Consider the following 20,929-nt stretch of genomic DNA (forward strand, 5'->3'; position numbering starts at 1 on the left):
AACAAACACGTCCGAGCTTCTGTGTGCCCTTTGTCTGCTCTTCGATAAGTGTGAATAAAAGACCAAACTGAAGATCATAAGTAAAAGTACCTTTATTTGGGTTAAAAAGATGACTTTTAGAAGAGTTTTAGAAGACTTTTAATTAGGGCTGCTTCGACTAAAATGATATTGGTTAGTTGCAGAAAAAACCTGTCCATGTCCACAATGGACAGATGGTTAACAGCTAGTCCTTGAGGTAATTACAAGGTATATATCAGGCAGGAAATCATTAATTGACCCCAAATATAGCGTACTGTTGAAACATGTAAGTAGTAGCAACTTTACACGGCTGTTTGCTCTAACATCAGCCTGGATAAATGTGTGCTGTTAGGTGCATATCCAATGATTGTGCGGAGCGTGCAAGCTATCAGTGCGATACTGCAATGACATGGAGGCATTTTCTTCCTGATAACAGAGAAAACAACTTAAAATACGCTGTCATCTTTGCTGTTATAGAGTAATACATCATGATTCAAAACTGTCAAGGCTCAACAGTCTAGAAAAATCTTTAGTCTGAAGCAGCCCTAGTTTTTACAATACGACAATTCAAATATGACAATTTCCATTTTGTGAACTATCCCTTTAAGGTAGCAAAAGTAATAAGAGTGTTTATTCCACCAAATCACCCAGAGATGAATGAGATTTTCAGTCTTGGATCATATCAGTGATATAATTTACTCGCTATTGTCACTGTGCTTTTGAGCAGGAACATTCAAACCTGCCTCTTGCTTTGAGACTCTGTTCATCTCCATGCGATCAGTTAACTGTTAACACTGTATTTTAACGAGAATACTTGCATATGCAGATATATGTTGTATGAAGTCTGTGATTGATTGGTTGGTGGTGTCTCACCTATGCAGGTGTTGTCCTCCAGCAGTTTCCTCTCTCCGCGGCAGCTACAGTTGACCCGTCCGTCTGATGTGAGCAGACACAGATCCTGACAGCCTCCATTATTCACCCGACAGGGCGAGAACTCACCTGCACACACACACACGCACACACAAAGGAATCTAGCATCCCCAGAAGCTCTTGACATTGAGAAGTCACGAGAAGCATAATGTGTACTCGTTATGCAGCCCTTCATGAAACACAAACAGATACAAATAACCCACTTACCATTCACTACCCACTTGCACACATATTTACAGACAATTATTTCCTATTGACAGAACACAGATGTAAACACTCAAACAGTAGTTCTCACCATGGTGTGCAGATGAAATTTTCTACATTGCCAAGCTGCAGAAGTCTCTAAGTTTCTAACTTACTTAGTTAGACTTTTTAACTAAGTTAAAAAAAACCTTAGTTTCTTCAAATCTAGCTGCTATTGGTTCTTTGGGTTTTGTTTGGGTCAACGTTTTAGTTGGGAGGACAGTAAATGGGGGCTTCAGAGCAGGCAGAGATACTGTCTTTAGGGGATTGAGTGCTTGAGAATTGCTTCTATCACACTTAGATAAGCATGATGAAAGATATTGATTGTGTCATTACCAAGTGTTATAGAGTTTTTCTTGGTTCCGTGACAATCACAGATTACTTTTGGCACATAATTACATGGTTGAGATGACAGGGCAGTGCAAGGCAAACGCTCTCTCACACAGTTGATTTACAGTACTCTTGACTATGCTTGGCCGTTCACTCACAGCTATTTGTGTCATTGGCCACAGCGACGATCCCCATTGGCTGTTGTGGAATATCAGCTCTTAACACCTTCATGTCTCCACCAACATATTTGTCGGCTCTGAGGACGGCTCTGCGGACCCAGTCTGTCCAGAAGATGTGGTCACCATACACGGCCAAACCGAAAGGATGCACTGGCTCATTCTTCAAAACCACCTACAGATGCCAAAACAGATAGAAAGGAACCATTTGGTTTGTTGAAATGTTTAAAAGTTCTCCACCATTTAGATTTTTCCATCTGAGAACAAAGTAACTTCTTCTTCTGAACATCTTGGCTGGAATTATGCAGTAGTTAGGGGAAAACACCTATTTAGGGCCCTGTCAATCAGAATATGTGTGATGTTTACTGTACAGCAGGTTTGGTAAAATCCCACTAAAATGCCCCTAAATTCAAGATGGCCCTGCACAATTAAACTAAAACTAATACCGCCATTTGCCCTAATTCAACCAAAAATTTAAATTAAGCCATCATCTACTGAACATTATTAATATTTTTTAATATCATTGATGAACAGCAACATCTTTGGAGTGAGATTTCTATAAGCTATTAAAATGCAAGCAAAACGGACACTCATGAGTGCAAGTTTTGACTTACATAACGACGGGAGCCGTCATACTCGCAGCGCTCAATCTTATCAAGTGTAGCATCTGAGAAATAGAGCTTCTCGGCACGATGGTCAATGGCGAGTCCATTGGGAGTGCGGACGTCACTGCCGATGATCACCAGGACATTGGCTCCAGACAGCTGGGCGCGCATGATACTGGGTGACTGCTCATTCCAGTTGGTCCAAAACATTAAGCTGGGGAAAAGCAGAGGAATGTGAGTCAGTGGCAAAGATTGTGTGATATCATCTTCACGTCTTCCTAGTAGCGGCATCCTGAAAGCAACATGACATCCCTTCCAAAAGGGACAAGTTAGTGAACGTGAATATTATACTGTTCTGAATGTTGAAATAATGAGTTTTGTTGCGAAATGAAAATCTCACTTCTGACATTCATCCAGAACGAACGCCCGTGGGTGGTCATCTCCTGACATGGTGACCACAGTGTCCCGGTTGAAAGCCCCCCAGCGGCTCTGGTCCACAGTGTGACGGGTGATGGTGGACGTGGTGTAACTGGTCCAGAATAAAGTGTCCCAGGCCCGATGATACGCCAACCCCTCCACTGACCCAATGTCTGCAGACAGAATCATAAGGGAATGATTAAAAAACGAAGGGCCCTATTTTAACGATTTAAGCACATGATCCAAAGTGCACTCAGGGCGTGTCAGAATCCACTTCTACTAGTTTAACGATGGGAAAATGGTCGGCGTGCCCGGGCACATATTCTAAAGGGTTGTTTCTATTCTCTTAATGAGAAATTGGTGTTTGGAACGACAGAAGGGTGAGTGAAATTGGGTGTAACATGCAATAAACCAATTAGAGTCTCATCTTCCATCCCCTTTATGGCTGGTTTGCTAAATACATGGCGGAATGTAATTTATCATTTTAAAAAATGTTTGTGTGCTGCTGAACGTCCCTGTGTGTGTAATAAGCAAAGTTTTACACGCATTGTGCACTATTGCTAAAACGCTCTTTAAATAACAAAGAAAAAATATTGCACCAGACTTTACACCAGGTTTGAGTTGGTCTATAGTGCAGTCTATTTTCAGTTCCTCAGAATAGCAATGTGCCAACAATGCACCTGAACACACCACTTTTTAGACCAGCATGCCCATGGGTGCACAAATGAACATAAATGCATTTATATTTAAACAACGCGGGCAGGACAGGAAAATGAGGTGTATGATAGGGCCCTAAAAATTTTTTAGATCCTAGACAAAATTTTCATGGAATTCATCGCAGGCCGTTGAGCTGCTCGGTTGGTCTGCTTGGTCAGTATTGAGATTGTGATTATTTAACTTGACTACCAATTGTCTTTGGAAACATATATTTACACATTTTAGAGTGAGAGAGAGAGAGACTAAAAAAGAAAAATTCCAAAATGTAATTATATTAGAATTCTAGGAATTCTTTATATTTTATTTATTTAAATTATTTTAATTATTCTATATATTACAAAGCCTAAATCTGGCAATTAACATTTTCTTTTCATTCTTTCTGCCCTTTACACTAAAGATCATAAAATCAAATCAAAATATTTACCATCATAAATTTCTTACTGTTTTTAACTTTTGAAGGAAATATCCTTAAAACTGAATTAATATTTCTTCATGTTATGTCTCAAACTGCACTAAATATTAGTCAACAACATTTATGTTGACAGAAACTTGCAAAAATAAACTAAAAATGTACATATTTTAGAAAATGTTTACAGAATTTAAACATATAGGCCTATCAACAAAAACCATGAGAAAATGCTTTCGTTATGGAAACCTGCTGTCCTGAAATAAAAGTACTACTACACTATGTGTGCAAACAATACTGTCAATTCTTTATGATTTAGTCACTGTATTTATTGCATGTTTAATGTGTTGTTACTATAATAGCACATTCACAATGTGACTTCACATTCAGTGCAGCATATACATCAGTTTAATCTCAAATAGCATTGGTTCTCATGTGTCTTGGTGATACACAAAGTAGAAAATGTAGAAAAATGCATAATAAATCATATGGAATATGACTTGATTGTAATGCACTAATAAAGGCAATATTTCTGTCGGTTTAGGTGATCAGCAGTCACCTTCCATAATTGTAAGCAAGAGCAACAAGGATATTCTTCAGAATTTCTATTTTCATGTTTCACAGAAGAAAGTCAGTCAAACAGGGTTAACACAACATTGGGGTGAGTATATGGTGACAGATTTAATTTGGGGGTGAACTATCCCTTTAACAAATTGAAATAACAAAACCGAGCGCAACTATGATAAAGAAATGATAAAAAATTAAACAAAATAAAATGCTAAACACTAAACTGTGATCAATAAACTTGAGTTAATGGTTCAGGACAGGTAAGATTTGACTAAGCGTGAAGAGACGTCTGCAGAAAAGCTTCACATCCATGTGGAACTAGTTTGTTGTGTAGAGTGGTGCTCTATTTTGCACCATGTTTACATGAAATATCCAAATACACGTGTCAGTCATGGGTCAAATCTCTTAAAAAAAACTTGAAATTGAAATTGAAAACAAATTGTTCATTGTTTGTTCGTCCATTCATTACTGATGACGGTTCAAAGACAGATGTGTAGAATGTAAGAACTGAACGTTTTTTTATTGCTAGATTTATGCCTGACTTTAATCAAATAATGCTTCATAAACAGTTTAATGAAAAACACATGGTGAGAAATAAAAAAGCCTAAAAGAATACATATTGAAAATGATGGAAACAGCTTTACTGCAAAAACAAACAAACAAACAAACAAATTTTATTTTGCCATTAGTCTTATAATTTAGCTGGATTAAACTAGTAAATGAATACTACATGACTATATTTCAGGGTCTTCCATATACTACATCTAAACAAACTATTAACTTAAAAGTAAAAACAAATGGATAATACAGTATATTTGTTATTGTTCAAAACCACAGTCCTGCCTAAAATAAGAGCAAATAAAACCAAAGCAGTTCTGGTTCATCTGGTTTCCATTGTTATTTCAGACAGAACAACCTTTTCACTTCAGCAAAAGGAAGTCAACATTCCTTCAGGAGGCATTTTGGTGGAGAGTTTGCAATTTTCATAATTACCCTTCATTCATATGGTGTTTGTGGCAACAGGAGAATAAACAGATACGCACATCTTTCTTTGCTCAGTTCTCCTGCTGTTTGAGCCAAATGTTTTATGAAAGAATGAGTTTATTGTGCTCTCAGAAAGGAACTGGCCGTGACTTCAGACTTCCCAGTCCGGTTTGATTGTGTGTCCACTGGCTTTGAGCTGTTTTCTCTCCAGCTGTGAGCTGGTAATGGAGAGTTAGTGCTGAAATCAAACCTCTGAATCATCACATATTTGAATCGATTTTCAACCAGCTCATGATTAATTGTTACATGCCTATTTTAAACACAATACTATATGTTTTTGCTTAATTTTGCAGAGAACATATTTACTTTAAAGCAAGAGCAACTGTTGAGCAACACAGCAGTGTTTCGTTTCTGAATGAATCTGCGTTTTGAACAAATCATGTGAATCAATGATTCAAATGCCCATTCATAGAGAGAGCCATTTAGTTCATTCCTGAATGAATCAGCTGTTTGAACGAATCGAATTAAGAAATTTACCACCGCCTGCTGGCATATTTAGTTTATTATTTAGAGTATAATTTCATAAAAATAAAAATAAATACTACTACTAATACTATTACTACTAATAATAATCAACATTACAGGGATAGTTCACCCCCAAAAAGTTGTTATTTATTCAGCCTCATGTCGTTTCAAACCTTTTTTTTTTTGTGTGGCACATAAAAAAGGTATTCTGAAGACTAAAGCTGTTTTAGTTACCAAAGACTTTCACTGTATGAACAAAAAATACTGAGATGTTTCTCAAATGATCTCATTTAACACAAAAAAACAGCTTTAAATAATCTTGTGTGTTTATTTTCACAGTCAAATGTTTTTGCCATTAATTAGATTAATTAATCGACATCATGTAATAGATTAGATAAACAATTTTAATCAACTAGCATCCCTAGTATATACTATTAACAGTATATGTGTTAACAGATTTGAACTATGCTTAGTTTGAAATACATGTATTGTAAATATAATGCTTTTTTTTTACCAGGGATATTTTTAATTAATTAAAATTTTCCGTTATCATTTTTATTTTTGGTAAACTTTTAAGAATTCTGCTGTGTGTTTTTGTCTTTTTTATTATTTGTCTATAGTGTATTTATTAATTTTATGTCAGTTTTAGTTTCAGTTATTTTAGTACATCAAGTCTTCATCTAGACGAAACAAACAAAAAAGGATTAGAGAAAATAATAGAGAATTAAGGTAGAAACTCACTCTCGACCACTGTCTTCCGGTCGGACCCGTCATCATTGATCTGCTGAATATTTCCAAAGTGGATGTCGCTGTAGAAGATCCGATTGGCTCCTTTTCCGCCGCCTCCGCGGTAATCGAACGTTAGCGCGATGACGTTCTTCATGTGGTCAGGATCTTCAAATGGTTTGATGGGTGCGTTGAGGTTGTATTCGTCTGATAAGTGCACGCTCTTTAATATTGTACGTTCTGAATACAGCAGGTATCCGTCGTAATCACGACAACTCTGACCGTCCTCTGCTAGCATCCCGTGAGCGCAAGCACACGTTCGCTGTCCGTTACCACGGTAAAGACACAGCTGCTGGCAGCCGCCGTTGTTGTTCTTGCAGATGTTAGTTCCTGCAGAGAGATTGGATTGAAAGATTTAAGAAATAACTGCAACTAAGACAAATATGAATCGAGTTCATTGATTCAATGCTGTTATTTTTAGTTATACATTTTGAATTTGTTTTTATTTTTGTATTTTCCATTTTGAGTTTGATTAAAGTTGTAGCAATATTTTGTTATTTTTATGTCTAGATATTTTATAAATGGTTTATATAAGCATTAATTGTAGTTATTTTAGTACATCAGGTTAAACGAAATGAAAATGAGAAATTATTGCCTTGGCAAGTAGCAAAAATACAATGAGTTTAACATTTATGCATTATATTATTCAGTTAATCACAATAAATAGATACATACAGCCAACACACACACACACACATATATATATATATACTATATATAGTAAAAAAAAAAAGGTAAATATAAACATTTCTCTGGATAATTTATGTCGTGTTAGAGGTTGTTTTTTTTTTCATTCTTGCAAGAACAAAGTCAATAAAGACTCACCTTGTTGACGTGCTCTGTTGAAGACCTTGATGTCTTTGAGTTGGACACCGATGCCTGTCCTCAGACTTACCGAATCAGTTGCATTATCTTTACTGCCACGCTTTATTGAACCATTCGCATGAGTCCTAAAGAAATAACATGTTTTTTTTTTGTTTTTTTTTATAAATAAAATAATCATTGGGATGTCCAATTTACATATGCATAGTTCTATGTAATACTTTTAACATATAGAAATTGGACACTTCAGCTTTAACATCATCTGGTTGAACAAAATTCAGTGCTGCAGATTAAAGATCATATTGGTGATGAGGAATGAATAGTTTCATGTGTACAAGCTTGCACTGACCGGTCGCTCCAGTATATGTAGCTCTCAAACACAGATACAGAGAACATGTCCATGTTGTTGCTGGAAAGCACCACCTCTCTGTTCTCGCCAGTCTCCACGTTAATGCGCTCAATCTTATCCGTGCGTGCGTCACACCAGTACAGCAAACCCTCCTACAAGACATACAGATGATGACCACAAATTAAGTTTTTATTATTATCCGTCTATAATGACTTGTCAGTTAATAAGAGAAATTAGCTTGAAATTTCTAGTACACATCTTCATGTAATATGCAACTTTTTCTCCAAACTCTAGTAAGCAGTGGAAACATGTTAGCAATTTTGCTACTGTAAATCATGCTAGAAACATGCTAAAACATCTAAGCATTGTGTGAATTCATGATAGAAACATGCTAACAATGTGCTAAATCATGCTAGACACATGCTATTATCACATTAAACACTATTTTTTTAATGATCTATCAATCTATCCATCCATACATCATTTTGCTGTCTCACAAGGTCTTAAAACCTTCAAACTCCATGCTTTTAAAACTGCTTCAAACCTAAAATCTTCAGACTTCCAAATACTAAATCTACCTACTTCTAACTTTCTGAACAGACTTTTTTCAAGCCAGCATCAGAGTTTGCCTTGTCAAACTTTATTATCTATTTTAATTATTTTTCATCTACATTTATAAGTGAAAATGTCATAATTTCAGCTTTATTAAGCACTAGTGCTAACTGGTTTGCATTTAACACAGTGGAATGATGGATGGAAAAGGTAGACAAAGTAAGAAAAACATGATAAATAAATGTATGAATGAATGAATGAATGAATAAATAAATACAGAAATGAACAAAAAATGTGATTAATCTAATTAAAATGGATTTCATCCAATATGATGCAATACATACTTTTATGCTTACTAAAGTATTGCATAATAAGTTTAGCAATGTGTACTGTGAAACTGACATAAATGTGCCCTACGCACCTGATAGTCAATGGAGATGCCATTGGGCCAGCTAATGCTGACGTTCACCAGCACGGCTCTGTTCGATCCATCCAGACGAGATCTTTCTATGCGTGGATACTGTCCCCACTCGGTCCAGAACAGATACCTGCACACACAACCAGCCATGAGGAGAGCGCTGCTTCATTCATTCCTCAATTAAAGACAGGAAGTTACTCTGGGTTACTCAGATCTCACCCTTTCTCGGGATGTACAGTAATGGCCCGAGGCTTGTCCAGTCCTTGGGAGATGACCACATATCGAAACGAGCCATTCAATCTGGCAACCTCAATCACATCAAAGCCCTGGTCCGTCCAGTAGATGTTTCCTACAGCACACAGAGGAACAAGGCAAGGTTTTGCTCATCAGAATTGTAATAAAGCTCTAAATGCCCCTGAAAGAGGCAAAAGTGTCTGTGCTTGAGACTCACCGGCGATCCAGTCGACAGCGATGCCCTCCACGCGGCCGATGCCGTTAGTGATGATGTCCTCTCTCCATGTCTGATCTCTCTTAGCTCTGCTAATGGTGCTCAAACCCATGTCAACCCAATAGATGGTGTCATTATCTACATGACAACAGAACGGACACACGTATGAATTATTCGAAAGATTAAAGACAGTTTACTGGGGGAAACAACTATTTTACAGTTTTTTTATGTTTATAATACATTGTATTTGACACCAGAGCCTAAAAATAACTCATGGCTGTTAGATAGTTGCTGGATGTTATTCCAGCAATGCTAAATGACACAGTATAATAACAGATATAACATGAAACAGTTTTCCCAATATCAGAGTCCCGGTAGATATCAGCAACCAGTATATTTTTACAATTCTTCATACCTATTTGAATATTCTAAAATATAAGCCACAATATGTTACTGAACTCACTCAAAAAAAAAAAAAGCAACATGCACATGAAAGCAACGTAATGAAGCCAAGAAAAAAAATGTTTTTTTTAGTGTATAATAATAAAATTCATTTAAAAGGTAAAACTACAGGCAAGAGAATGATTTAAAAAATATATAAAAGGATAAAAATCAAGTAAATTTTGTTTACCTTTTTTTGTTCATACATCACAATGTATATAAGAGACAGGGTATATGTACTACAACAGCAAAAACCAGACTGGAACATATTTATATAATTTACTGACAGACAAACATATTTTTTTCTTATTTGTAATTTGTTTCAGACTTCTCCAGCCCAATTTAACACCTGAACATATTATCTGAAAACATGAGGATTATGAATCATCAGTGTTGAGACTCACCGGCATGAAAATCAATCCCGACGGCGAGTGATGTTCCCGAGACCGGTACAAGGGCATCGGATTTGTCAGCGGGGTCCAGTGGGATTCCTCTGATGCCCTCATGAACAGAGTAGAGCAGGAAAGAGCCCACACCTGAAATCAACACAGCAATCACCACGCTTCAGGCTGTTTATTCATTCATTCATTTCCCTCCAAAACTAATCTTAATATACATTGCTGTTCAAAGTTTTGACGGTCTACTCACCAAAGTTGAAGTAAAAACAATAATAAGATAAATATTCTAATGCCTTTTTTCAACTGTAATTTATTTTAAAATGTAATTGATTGCTGTGATCAAAGTTGAATTTTTAGCATCATTACTCCAGAAAACAGACTATGCTGCATATTTTATGTAAACCGTGATACTTTTATTCTTTGATGAATAGAAAGTTCAGAAGAACAGCATTTACTTGAAATAAGTTTTAAATAAATTTTATATACATTATATACAGTATGTCTTCAACGTCAATTTTGATCAAAGAGTCCTTGCTGAATTTCTACTTTGTCAAAAAAACAAAGTTATAAATTGTACAAATGAGAAAAACTGTGAAGTCTAATTATGTGTACGGTACTAAAAGTTATATTTATAAAGATAGCAAGAGAAATGTGTCTGTTTCATTATTTGTCAGGTAAAAACATCCCGAGTTGAAGCAGGAGCCAAGGATTCACCCCATGCATTTATGCTGTTACAGTTTACTGTGGGATATATAGTATATATATTAAATAAATGTATTAGCTATTATGATTTAAAACCTTTTTGTTGTTGTTGACTACAAAACATTTTATAGAGTCTTTAACTAATAAATTGAGATTTGCAGAAAAACTAGTAAAACCTATACAGTATTGAACTGACTTCTGATATTATTGTGCTGTTTTTTGCTCCTCTGTAAGTTTGGTATTGTGTTTCCAGCTGCTCTCTGAAGGAAATGCAAACAATGTGGTCATTTGTGAATTTTTCCAAAAAGAAGTGACACATAATTGGGAGTCTGAATGTCAGGTGTGCGTGTGTGTTCTGTTCGTACCCTCACAGGACTGCTGTCCGCTCCTCAGGCTGTATCCCGCGGTGCACATGCAAGAGCGGCTGGTGGGAGACGTGGGCAGACACAGCTGAGAGCAGTCACCATTGTTGTTACTGCACATGTTTGAACCTGATGATACAACACACACAGTCAAGGCCAGAAAACTCAAGTTTAGCTAGGGGACGGATTTCAGTACAAATCCGCTGCATCTAACCAACCAGTCACAATTCAGTTTAACCAGAGGTCATCTGCACTAACTCTGTAAGTTAAAGTGCCATAAGCATTTCAATTAAGGAGTAGTTAATGAAAACATGCTGAAAATGTACTAACCCTCAGGACATCCAAGATTAAGAGAAAAAATTGTATCACTTGCTCATCAATGGATGCTCTGCAGTGAATGGGTGCCATCAGAATGAGAGTCCAAACAGCTGATAAAAACATCACAATAATTAATCCACACCACTCCAGTCCATCAGTTAACATCAGGTGAACGGAAACACTGCATGCTTTTAAGAAATAAATCCATCATTATAACATTGTTAAGACATTTTGTAGTCCATAATCCATAATATCACTTTCTCCAGTGAAAAATTCATCTGGTCTAAATCAGAAGAGACATCTGCACAGATCAAGCACTGTTTACAAACAAAATCTGTTCAAAACAGATCTAAACAAATTTGTGGGTGGATTTTGATGTGAGAGGACAACAAGGGATGAAGTTTTTCACTGGAGCAAGCATTAATATTATGGACTCATATTTTAGCCAAAGTTAAAACACTTTAATGATGAATTTGTTTCATACAGACATGCAGCTTTTTGTTTCACAAGATGTTAACTGATGGACTGGATTCATGTGGTGTTGTTTTTATCAGCTGTCTGGACTGTCATTCTGATGGCACCCATTCACTGCAGAGGATCCACTGGTGAGTAAGAGATGTAATGATACATTTTCTTGAAATCTATTCAGATGAAGAAACAAACTCATCTACATCTTGAATGGCTTGAAAGTGCGTTTTTATTTTTGGGTGAACTATCACTTTAAATTAAGTCAAGGTCATTGTTTTAAGCACAAACATATGTTCCTCTTCAGGAACTCGAGCTGTGTCGAGCGCTTTTGGGGAACGCCTTTGGCAAGAACAACTCTGAATATCGTGTGCAATCAGTCCAATGGAAGAGCGTGACGTCACAGGCGGGGTGAGGTAGCGACCAGGAAGCTATAAAAGCACGTGCCGTGCAGCTGGCTTCAGCTTTGCGTCTTTCAGCAAGCGCTCTGTGTGTGCATGTTCAAAAGTCTGTCTTGTAAGTCTTATTTATTGTTGTCTGTCCCAATAAAGCAACATAATGCCAGAGAGCAAAGCTAAGACCAGACATGTGAAGGGCGAATCCAAATCGTGCTATAAATTGTGTGTTCCTCCCTGCCAACGCTACATCACGGCTGGGGATACACATAATTTATGCATGGTTTGCCTGGGGTCGAAGCACGCTGAGTCGGCCCTCGAGGGAGCCGACTGTCCACATTGTGAACGATTGCCGATGCGGACGCTTCGATCCCGGAGGGCTCTCTTCGAGGAGGGAGCCTTCGCCAGCGTTCCCCGTGGTGCTGGCCCCGCTTCTGCCGAGGCAGAGCGGCTGCTGCACTCGTGGGGTTCGTAGGTGGATCTGGCGGAGGGTATGAAGACGGCCAGTCCTTATCTCCTTCCTCATCTGCCAGATCCGGGGCCCAAACCCTGGGTTCGGAAGCACGCTCGTCGGTTTCTTCCCCCCAGGGCGAGGGGTCGACACTCCACCTCTCTTCATCTGATGAGGTGGATGTGGAGACGATTAGTAGGGATTCGCCACCCCTATCGCCCCAGTATGAGGAGCTGTTGGAGGTGGTTACTCGTGCAGTTGATAAATTAAAAATCGAGTGGCCTGCAGAGAAAAGTAAATTAGATGAGCGGCTTCTGCGGCCGAGACAGCCACCTCCAGCCCGGAGCCTTCCCTTTTTTCCCGACCTCCATGAAGAAATAGCAAGGTCGTGGAAACACCCTTATTCGACCCGTCTCTTCGGCCCCAACTCTCAGTATTACGGCAATGTCGCGGGGCTCGATGAGCGAGGGTACAGAGCGATGCCCCGGGTTGAACAGACGCTTGAGAGCTATCTGTCACCCGGTTCGGCGTCGTCTCTGAAGGCTCCAGCCTTGCCCACAAAACCGTTAAAAATGACATCTACGTTAATGGGCAAGGGCTATGTGGCAGCAGGTCAGGCGGGGGCGTGCCTTCACACTATGGCCGTCCTCCAAGCATATCAGGCTGACCTGCTGAGAGATGTAGACGAGGGAGAGGGGATCAAGTCCGACGATATTGCAGAGCTAAGACGGACCGCTGATCTCTCCCTCCGCGCCACCAAAGAGACCGCTCGCGCGATTGGGCGATCTATGGCAGCCTTGGTGGCCGCGGAGAGGCACTTATGGCTGACCCTGTCTCAGATAAGAGAGCGTGACAGGGTCTGCCTCCTGGACGCCCCGCTTCAAGCCTCGGGCCTGTTCGGCGACACAGTCAATACCGTCGTCGACAGGTTCCAGGAGGCGTGCAAACAGGCAGCGGCGTTCCAGAGTTTCCTCCCTCGTCGCTCTCGTGGGTTATCTGGGCGGGAGATACCCACGCCACAAGCGAGCTCCTCATACCGCGAGGCTCAAAAGCAGAGCGTCGCCACTCGTGCTCCCCCACGCCGGGACCGAGGGTCGGGGACTTCCAAAGCAAAGTCAGATCTTCGTGCAATTATCGAAGCTAGGAAGTCCTCGACAAAGAGGTCCTGACGCCACAGGCTCAGTGACCATGAGGGTGAACCCTACTGGGGTAGAGCGGTGTCCACCTTATTATACGGTGCCCGTCTCACCCCAGCATCCTCTGGAGGCCGGTCTGCCAACCTTGCCAGTGTTTCAGGGTGCAGCGGTCTCCCGCGAGTGTCACTCCCAGTTATGTCCGCCCGCGAGCGTAGCGGAGCTGGGAAGCTCGACACCCCTTTGGGAGACTGATTCCCTTAGTACATTATTTAGCAGCGTGGAAACTACTGCCAAATGTATCTCAATGGGTCCTGCACACAGTGGAAAGAGGCTATTGTATTCAGTTCGGCCGTCCACCGCCGAGGTTCAATGGGGTTACACCGACAGTCGTCGGCCCCCAGCAGGCTCTGGTGATGGAACAAGAAGTGAATACCCTATTAAGGAAGGAGGCCATCGAGGTGGTCCCTCCTCTAGACAGGGAGTCCGGGTTTTATAGCCGGTATTTCATAGTTCCAAAGAAGGATGGAGGGTTGGGTCCGATCTTAGACTTGCGTCAATTAAACCTCTCAGTAATGTCACTGAAGTTCAAAATGCTCACTGTCAAACAGGTTGCAGCTCAAATCAGATCCGAGGACTGGTTTGTCACAATAGACCTCCAAGATGCATACTTCCACATATCCATCCTTCCACAACACAGGACGTTTCTGAGGTTGGGGGCAAAGCCTATCAATATCGAGTACTTCCCTTCGGCCTTGCATTCTCACCCCGCAAGTTCACGAAATGTGTAGATGCGGCTCTGGTACCCCTCCGTATGCAGGGCATTCTGAATTATATCGACGATTGGTTGATTTTAGCTCAGTCAGAGCAGTTGGCGGTTCGACATCGAGGTGTCGTTCTCGCCCATATGGGGGAGCTGGGTTTGAGACTGAACGCCAAGAAGAGTGTACTTTCTCCAGTTCAGAGAATCACCTATCTAGGCGTAATATGGGATTCGACCACGATGCAGGCACGTATGTCTCCTGCTCGGATCGAGTCAATCCTTTCCTCAGTCAAGAGAGTCAGAGAAGGCCAGTCACTCACTGTCAAGCAGTTTCAGAGACTGTTAGGGCTCATGGCAGCTGCGTCCAACGTGATACCTTTTGGCCTCCTGCACATGAGGCCCCTACAGTGGTGGCTCAAGACCAAGGGGTTTTCCCCGAGGGGAAATCCATTCCGAACTATCAAGGTCACGCGGCGATGCCTACTCTCTCAATCCACCCTCGCCCGGAGCTGTGGGAGTTATGGGTGTGGCCCCTGAGGGGGCACAATTCATAGCTTCTGGTCTCTCAACTGAGGTTGTTGAGACCCTCCTCCAATCCAGAGCTCCCTCTACGAGGAAACTGTACGCCCTGAGGTGGAAACTCTTCACCTCATGGTGCAGAGACTGCCAGCTTGACCCTGTTAACTGCCCAGTTGGTACAGTTCTGGAGTTTCTACAAGCTAGGCTCTCTGCAGGGTTAACTCACTCCACCCTAAAGGTGTACGTGGCAGCCATAGCTGCTTACCACGTCCCTTTTGATGGTCAGTCAGTGGTTAGGCACCCCCTAGTTACACGTTTCCTCCACGATGCACTGAGGCTGAGACCTCCAGTATGGTCCCGTATTCCCCCGTGGGATTTGGTTGTGGTATTAGAGGCTCTCTGCAAAGCTCCATTCGAGCCAATTCGAGATATTTCAGATAGACATCTGACCCTTAAGACTGCCCTGTTACTGGCGATTACGTCTCTAAAGAGAGTTGGAGACCTTCAGGCCCTCTCGGTGGCCCCTAACTACTTAGACTTTGCCCCTGGTATGGCCAAAGCATTCTTATACCCTCGAGCGGGTTATGTTCCTAAAGTTCCCTCTGTTACACCACAACCTATCATACTGCAGGCCTTCTGCCCTCCTCCCTTTCGGGAGCCAGACCAGGAGAAGCTAAATTGTATGTGAGAGAGCTGCCCTGTGGAGAAAATCTGACCAATTGCTTGTTTGCTACGGTCCTCCTAAAAAGGGTTCCCCTGCCTCTAAGCAGACCCTTAGTCGTTGGATAGTCGAGGCTATCAACGTTTCCTATGAGTCCTCTGGTCTTCCCCTTCCTTTGGGAGCCAAGGCTCACTCTACGCGGGGTATGACTGCCCCTGAGGCCTTTCTAGCAGGTGTGTCCCTCTTGGACATCTGCAATGCTGCGGGATGGTCCACCCCCTCTACATTTGCCAGATTTTACAATTTTGACATGCGAGCCGCTCCTGGCTCTTCTGTCCTCTGGCCTTAGCTGTGCTCTTCGGATACACTCTAGGCAGGGGTTTGGTAGTCTGGCAGCGTTGGCACATCGTTCCCCAAAAGCGCTCGACGCAGCTCGAGTTCCTGAAGAGGAACGTTCCCTAGGTTACGAATGTAACCCTAGTTCCTCGAAGGAACGAGACACTGCATCGCAGAGCCATACTCCCGGCACCCCTGTCGGCGCTTGCTTCCCTACTCGAAGCTGAAGCCAGCTGCACGGCACGTGCTTTTATAGCTTCCTGGTCGCTACGTCACCCCACCTGTGACGTCACGCTCTTCCATTGCACTGATTGCACACGATATTCAGAGTTGTTCTTGCCAAAGGTGTTCCCCAAAAGCGCTCGACGCAGCGTCTCGTTCCTTCGAGGAACTAGGGTTACATTCGTAACCTAGGGACGTTTTTTTTTCCAATGCTAATGAGACTCAATGTAGGCACAAGGAACTAGCCTGAAAATTGCAATTTGCACAGACTTTTTTTGGCTGTCAACTGATTAATTCCTTAGACATTGCATGCAGTTGATTCTTTAACCTGTCTGCACGGTCTCATTGTAGATCTTCATGTGCATCATGGGAGACGTGCTGTTTCTCAAGACTTTCCAGTCTCCTCCATCACTCTTATCACAGGTGCCGATCTCATCCGTGCCCTGGTCCGCCCACCAGAGCTTATTCCCTACACAACAGCAGTCAAAACATTAGTATTTAAAAAAAAAACAGCCAATGAAACAATCAGTGCTATATTTACCCATGATAGCAAGTGCAGAGGCTTTGTTCAGTTTGCCTTTGACCGCGTCTAAGACCTCGAGTCCTGATCCGTCCAGCTTACAGCGGTTAATGGTGCTGTTTCCTGAGCTGATCCAGTACAGGTGCTCTTTGTCATAGTCTATGGACAGACCTGCAGTACAGACACAGACCAACAGCTCAAAAGAATGCAGATGTGCTTTATAATTCTCAATGGTTTCTGAGCTGTTTAAACATGTTTTACTGTTTTATACTAAGGCCCTGCACAAGTTATTATAAAGGAGGTCATCAGACACATTGGGTCTCATTTACTAACCACACATATAAACATACAGGTAACAGTTTACAATAAGGTTCCATTTGTTAACAACATTAGTTATCATAGTTTAAATACTTCTATAAAATTATAAATTACTAAAACTAATAGTTACTTCTGGCAATAGTACAGTAGTTAATGGATCGAGCTAGCATGAACTATGCATTTTTAACGTTGAAAAAAGATTAATAAATACTGCAACAAATGTATTGTTTATTGTTATTTCACTAAAGGGAAATTGCATTAAAGGGTTAGTTCACCCAAAAATGAAAATTAGCCTGTTATTTATTCGCCCTCAAGCCATCCTAGGTGTATATGACTTTCTTCTTTCATACGAATTATAGTTATATTAAAAATTGTCCTGCCACTTCTAAGCTCTATCATTGCAGTGGGCGGGTGTTTCTGTTCAACAGTCCAAAAAATGTTAAATAAAGTGCAAGCATCCATAAAGTAAAAGTGATGTGACATACAGCCAAGTATGGTGACCCATACTCAGAATTCGTGCTCTGCATTTAACTACGGTTGGGTATCTTTTGGGTTTTATTCGATACCGGTGCCATTTCGATACTTTTAAAACGGTAGCAGTGCCTAAAAGGTGCCTGAATCGATACTTCTATAAAAATAAATAAATAAAAAGCCTAAAAGGATAACATTAGAAAGATTTAAAATAAATCCATAGCATTCACACACTCCTTGGATGCTCTCATTTCCCAAGCTTCCCTTACTCGAAGGCTAATAAATGTATTTCACAATCTGGGTCATTATTTAATACAAAACCACACATAATGTTTGTACTGTATCTCTGTCAATCACTCTGGTATTTAGTTCAAATGAGTGCTGTCTGTCACTGTCTTTAAGCAGTTCTTTGAATGACTGTATGCTCATTCTTTATAAAGTTGCAACAATGTTGTTTGTAAAGTACAGTATTAGGCACATTAGTATTTTCACTCCAAAAAAGGGTTTTAAGGCAGTTATTTATATCTTTTGCTTTAGTATGTCAATAGGAAATATAAGTTTACACTTCCAAACATTCATTTTGCCATTAATTTTAATAACAATGTAGTGAGATTGTTGAATGCACAAGCAGTCTGACAACAGACTGACTAAGACGTTTGCACAGTAGTGTATGTATAAAGTACATATAATTAAATTAAGTATATTTAAGTAAGTATAATTAAAGTATGTGTTTATGTGTGCTAATGGTTAGATTGTCACTGGAGGAAAAAGCTGCGTGTGATGAAGAACGCAGCAGAAACTTTACAGTAAATGGGAAACCAATTGCTCCCTCGTGACCTTTTGTTAACTGTATTTATGACAAAGAACTGCACAGATACAGTTATTCTTACAATCTGTCCTCTGTTTCTGTTTTAGTTCACTTGCGCTGATCCGCCGCGGTCTGAAGAGCGCGCCGAAAGACGGGAGGAGACAGGTCTGCCACAGTTTTCAAATGTAATTTAAGCGGACTGACTCTGAGGCGGTCGCGACTTTGTGTTCAGTTTATGGAGCTAAATGCTACAGCCCCGCTAAAAAAGCCTAGTGATGCCCGTGCTTCTTGTGTACATCTCGGAGAACCAGGACAAATATTTCAATCGATCGCTCAGGCATTTAAGAGGCACCGAAATCTGCGTTCTTATTCGGTTTGGTGCATACCGTTCCATAGGTACCGGTGCCATATTGGTATAGCCATTTATGCTGCGGAGCCCGTGGGGGGCAGTTGGAGGTTCGGTGCCTTGCTCAAAGGCACCTCAGCCGTGGTATTGCCGGCCCGAGACCTGAACCCACAACCCTAGGGTTAGGAGTCATACTCTCTAATCACTAGGCCACAACTTCCCGCCACTAAATGAAACATGCCTCACATGGCTCCAGGGGTGAATAAAGGCTTCCTGTAGCAAATCCATGCATTTTTTGTCAGAAACATATCCATATTTCAAACATAATAAACACTTTTCTATCACGTCCGCTATCTGTCCGTAGTTTTGATGGATGATGTAGGATGTCGGCATTGTGTGACTAAGAGGTGCAGGTCTTATTAGGTGGCCAGTGGGAACTGGAGAAGGCGACCGGAGCTTTAGAGATGAGGACGAATCCACAAGGTGAGAATCCAGGTGAGCAGATCGCAGGAGTGAGTGCATACCTCACACATAACAGATTCCAACCAGGGACAGAGGGAGGGTACCCAGGTGTGGATGAGATGACTGGTTGGAAGCAGGACACCTGGGTGGTGCATACAACATAGAAGGCCATAGAGGAGCAGGCAGTAGTGGGAAGAGCTTGCTTTAGAGAGGAGGAAGAATCCACAAGGTAAGTATGCATGTGAGCAGATCATGGGAGTAACAGGAGTAGTTCTAGTCACAGACCAGACAATCATCGAGTGCGTGATGCAGACATATATAGAGCTGATGAGGTGATTAAAGGCATGGAACGATGATTGTCGAGTGCACACAGGTGGAAGCTAGTAAAAGTGCTGGGAAGTTTAGTGCAGAGATGACAGGTGATTCTGACAGTTCCTACCCTCTTGGAAGGTGTGACCCTAGAGTAACAGAATCCAACCAGGGAGGGAAGAACAGTAGGCAGTACTGGAGGCCAAGGTGGTGCTGGCGGTAACAGGTCGGCCATATTTATAGATTAAGCCCTCATGGCTGTGACAAAGGAGCTAGGGACACAGGGAATACAGGAGTTAGGAATTACCTACGTGGCCATGACAAAAGAACTAGGAGAACAGGAGATTTGATCATGCTTCGTGGCCGTAACAAGAGAACCAGGAAAACAGGAGATTCAATCGGCCACAACTTTCTTGAACATCTACCCCAGCTGTATAGAATGTATACAATATAGAATGTATACAATTCTGTATAGAATCCAGGTGTGCAGATCACAGGAGTAATAGAAGTAGTCCTAGTCACAGACCAGACAATCATCGAGTGTGTGGTGCAGAAATATATAAGTCCGAGGTGATGAGGTGTTTGAAGGCAGGTGACAGTGATTATCAAGTGTGTGCAGGTGGGAACCAGGAAAGGTGCTGGGAAATGTAGTGCAGAGGTGAGAGGTGATCATGAAAGGTACTTCCCCTCCAGGAAAGCATGACCTCACACCTACAGAAACAGAATTCAACCAGGAAGGGAGGGTGGGCCATGGAGGAGCAGGAAGTACTGGTGTGCTGGCGGCAGCTGGCCACCTGAATTTATAGATAAAGCCTCCATGGCCATAACAAGGGAGCTAGGAACACAGGAAATACAGGAGTTAGGATCCACATCTGTGGCTGTGATGAAGGAACTATTAGAACAGGAGATTCGATCGACCTATGTGGCATAGGTACCCGGAGGCCACACAATCATTGAGTGTGTGGTGCAGACTTGACTGAGGTGATGAGGTGATTGAAGGCAGGTGTGTGTGCAGGGGGGAGTCAGGAAGGGTGCTGGGAAATGTAGTGAAGCAGTGACAGGTGATTTTTTTGTTTTAAATTACCTCAGCTTAAGTGCTTTCTCTTTCTTGACTAATTAAACACAGGGCTCAACAGTAGTGATTAAGTCCGCTTGCCCAATCAGGCAAGGCCCCAACATAATTTATAAAGTAAATAATATTTATGTATTTATTTTAATAATGTAGAGTTATTATTG

At 41.2% G+C, this 20,929-nt stretch overlaps 1 protein-coding gene across 1 annotated transcript in view; it reads right to left on the reverse strand.

Moving 5' to 3' along the window:
• Positions 1-20,929, reverse strand: part of LOC132126611 (low-density lipoprotein receptor-related protein 1-like) — a 187,469-nt gene that overhangs the window by 68,413 nt on the left and 98,127 nt on the right. The window contains exons 32-45 of the mRNA XM_059537974.1: positions 17,001-17,150; positions 16,788-16,928; positions 11,200-11,325; positions 10,139-10,270; positions 9,297-9,431; positions 9,065-9,194; positions 8,849-8,975; positions 7,876-8,027; positions 7,530-7,654; positions 6,660-7,034; positions 2,703-2,892; positions 2,312-2,516; positions 1,680-1,872; positions 892-1,017 (exon numbers count right to left, since the gene is read on the reverse strand). Of these exons, the coding sequence (XP_059393957.1) occupies positions 892-1,017; positions 1,680-1,872; positions 2,312-2,516; positions 2,703-2,892; positions 6,660-7,034; positions 7,530-7,654; positions 7,876-8,027; positions 8,849-8,975; positions 9,065-9,194; positions 9,297-9,431; positions 10,139-10,270; positions 11,200-11,325; positions 16,788-16,928; positions 17,001-17,150 (2,307 nt within the window). The remainder of the gene's footprint in view (positions 1-891; positions 1,018-1,679; positions 1,873-2,311; positions 2,517-2,702; positions 2,893-6,659; positions 7,035-7,529; positions 7,655-7,875; positions 8,028-8,848; positions 8,976-9,064; positions 9,195-9,296; positions 9,432-10,138; positions 10,271-11,199; positions 11,326-16,787; positions 16,929-17,000; positions 17,151-20,929) is intronic.

Source organism: Carassius carassius, chromosome 44, assembly GCF_963082965.1.
Source record: "Carassius carassius chromosome 44, fCarCar2.1, whole genome shotgun sequence".
In the NCBI taxonomy this organism is placed as follows: Eukaryota; Metazoa; Chordata; class Actinopteri; order Cypriniformes; family Cyprinidae; genus Carassius; species Carassius carassius.